At 42.2% G+C, this 2,813-nt stretch overlaps 1 protein-coding gene across 1 annotated transcript in view; it reads left to right on the top strand.

Annotated features, from left to right (window-relative positions):
- LOC124234103 (cytochrome P450 2C42) overlaps positions 1 to 2,540 on the top strand; it is a gene marked incomplete at its 5' end in the record, with an annotated part of 24,794 nt that extends 22,254 nt beyond the window's left edge. Inside the window, 2 exons of the mRNA XM_046651367.1 lie at positions 186 to 327; positions 2,214 to 2,540. Of these exons, the coding sequence (XP_046507323.1) occupies positions 186 to 327; positions 2,214 to 2,395 (324 nt within the window). The remainder of the gene's footprint in view (positions 1 to 185; positions 328 to 2,213) is intronic.
- Between the last annotated feature and the right edge of the window lie 273 nt (positions 2,541 to 2,813).

Here is a 2,813-nt window from a genome sequence, read left to right as displayed (position 1 = left end):
CTTGTTCTGTCTGGTCTTAAACTTATCCTTGTGTGTTACTTGTTCTGGCTCAAAATGCCGCTGTCCTTCTTTGGACCTAGGGTTCCTCATCAATAGATCAGAAGATTGGACTAAATGATTTGCAACCTTTCTTCCAGCTCCATGACTTCTTTATTACTCAGTTTATCTTCATCTGTTCTTTCCAGGGCACGACCATATTAACATCACTGACTTCTGTGCTGTACGATGCTAAAGAATTCCACAACCCAGAGGTGTTTGATCTTGGCCACTTCCTGGATGAGAGTGGCAACTTTAAGAAGAGCGACTACTTCATGGCTTTCTCAGCAGGTAATAAAAATTTATTTCCTTTGGTACTTCAGGGGACAGGTTACCTTCATGGGATCAATTGGAACTTACGTGGTGTCCACACTGGGCCTGGTAGAACTGCTCTTTGTCTATGATCATGAGCGCCACTCCCAATGACCATGCGCTCCCCCAACCCTCATACATCCCCATTATTGGAACTTTGGGGAGCTGACCCAGTTCTTTGAAAGTGAAAAAGTTAGCAAATAGATTGAATTCTGCCTGTATATATGTCACTGAGCTAATCACCAATATATTGATAACTAATATATCACCAAGAACTCCTCTTAGAAGGTGAAACTCATTTAGATTTTCCTTGCCTTCCGTGAGAAATGTATGTAACTCCACCACTTTGAGTATCTTCTATGTGATATCCCTCATTCCCCAGACTGAGCTCTCGGGTTGCAGGTCTCCACAAGCACAGAATGAACACCAAAGTTAGGGAGCACTAGCTCACACTCTGGTTAAGGAAGCAGATTAGTAAACAGATCATTGTAATCCAGTAAGACTAGTGCTGTGGGAGAGGAAAACACAGGCTACTCAGGAGACCAGAAGGGGAAGCTGCCTGCTTCCTGCTCGTTCATACCCCACAGTGTGGCATAAAATGGAATAAGAAACATTCTAACAGCAGAAAGGAAATTTGAGCTGTCTCACAAGGGATGGGGAGCAAAGAAAAAAGAGAAGGCAGGGCACTTTTACGGAGCGGACCACAGGAGCAGGATGTTTCCTGAAAGTCGAGGAGGTCAGAACCTGCCAACCAAGTATTGCATCAGGGAAATCTTGGGACTGTGGCAGGATACCCTGCAGTGGTTCCAGAGCACCTTGATCTTCCTCCACTCATATCATACATCATGGATATTGGGTCTCCACAGCTACAGTGTGTGTGTTGAATCTCTGGCCACAGAGTCATCCTCATTTATTCAGTGACCTTGGTGACTGCTTTGGGTCTTGCACTGTACATACCAAGATGTTAAGGCCTGAGCCTTCTCTTCAAGGAACACACATTTTAGCATGGTATAAAAATAAATAAACAGAGAATTATGATTCAAGGTGATCCATGCTTCAAATGAAGTGTGAATATGATGCTGAGGAAACCCAGAGAGGGCAAAATTCTACTGCTTGAGAGGATCACAAGGATTATAAAGAGGAAACGACATGGGACATAGGTCTTGAAGGAAGAATAAGAGAAGTGCACCTTAACCAAATGGAACAGCATGAGATAAAGCTGGAAACTTTATGGTGTGTTAGAGAGTGATGAAGAGTGCATATGGCTAGATCTGAGAGCGGATGGTGTGGAGAATGGAAGGAATGATATGGAACATCAGACTGGGAACAAAATGTGAACCTCACAAAATGTGAAGTTCAACCCATTTGGACCTCATCTCATAGGACAGATGGGGAAGACATTTAATATTTTAAAGTGAGAGAGTGACACACTTAGACAAGTGCTTTTGAAAGCACATGAAAGAAAAAAAATTTGGCTGCATTTTGTGCCCAAGATAGAAAGGGAAACAGATATATGAGTTCCCTGCCCTCAGTCCTTCTGCCTTCTACCCACTTGGACAAGAAAAATAGGTATGTTTCTACAAAGATTGATGGAAACTGGAAATGTCAAAAGAGCAGTTATAATGTGGGAATATGTAATAAAGTGCTTGGTGTAGAGCTGATACTCAGCAGATATTTGTTGAACGAAGGTCTCCCACTAAGATATTAGGTGAATAGCAAGTGCGTCCATCCTTCTATGCATCTGTCTCTCTAACTCTCCTTCTAGCCCTCTATCTATTCAGTCATTTAACAAATAGTTACTGCATACTTTTTGTGACTGTTCAAAGCATAATGTTCAAGGAACAAATTCTCTATGTTATTTTCAGGAAAACGAATGTGTCTGGGAGAAGGTCTAGCCCGCATGGAGCTGTTTTTATTTCTGACCACCATTTTACAGAAATTTACCCTGAAATCTGTGGTTGACCCAAAGGACATCGACACCACCCCAGCTGCCAGTGGGTTTGGCCATGTGCCACCCTCATACCAGCTCTGCTTTATTCCTGTGTGAGGAAGGGCCGATCATCCAGCTGCTGATGTGCTGCCATCTATAATCCTCCTCCTCTGGGGCATTATTCACCCCCTTCCCAGGAATGCCTTCTCTGACCTCTCATTTCATATTTCCCCATTCCCTCAATATCCAGTGAACAGCCAACCACCATTAAAGGAGAGTTTCACCACCTAAATGTATGTGCTATTCTTTATTTTTTGTAATACTTGTATGGACCACCATATGCTAGTACTTCTCTAATATCGAGTTATTAATATGTTATCACTGTGAAACAAACAAAATGATTAGTAGAAGCCAATACACAACCATTTGTCCTCTGCATATTCTAAATAAAAAGCATTATTGGTTGCTGAGTCAGTTCTTAGACTTTCCTTTTTTTATGCTTAATGCAGGTAAGAAATGGAAGAAAACAGAGTCC

Source organism: Equus quagga, unplaced genomic scaffold (assembly GCF_021613505.1).
Source record: "Equus quagga isolate Etosha38 unplaced genomic scaffold, UCLA_HA_Equagga_1.0 71032_RagTag, whole genome shotgun sequence".
NCBI classification, from domain to species: Eukaryota; Metazoa; Chordata; class Mammalia; order Perissodactyla; family Equidae; genus Equus; species Equus quagga.
This window is presented reverse-complemented; position numbering and strand designations above follow the sequence as displayed.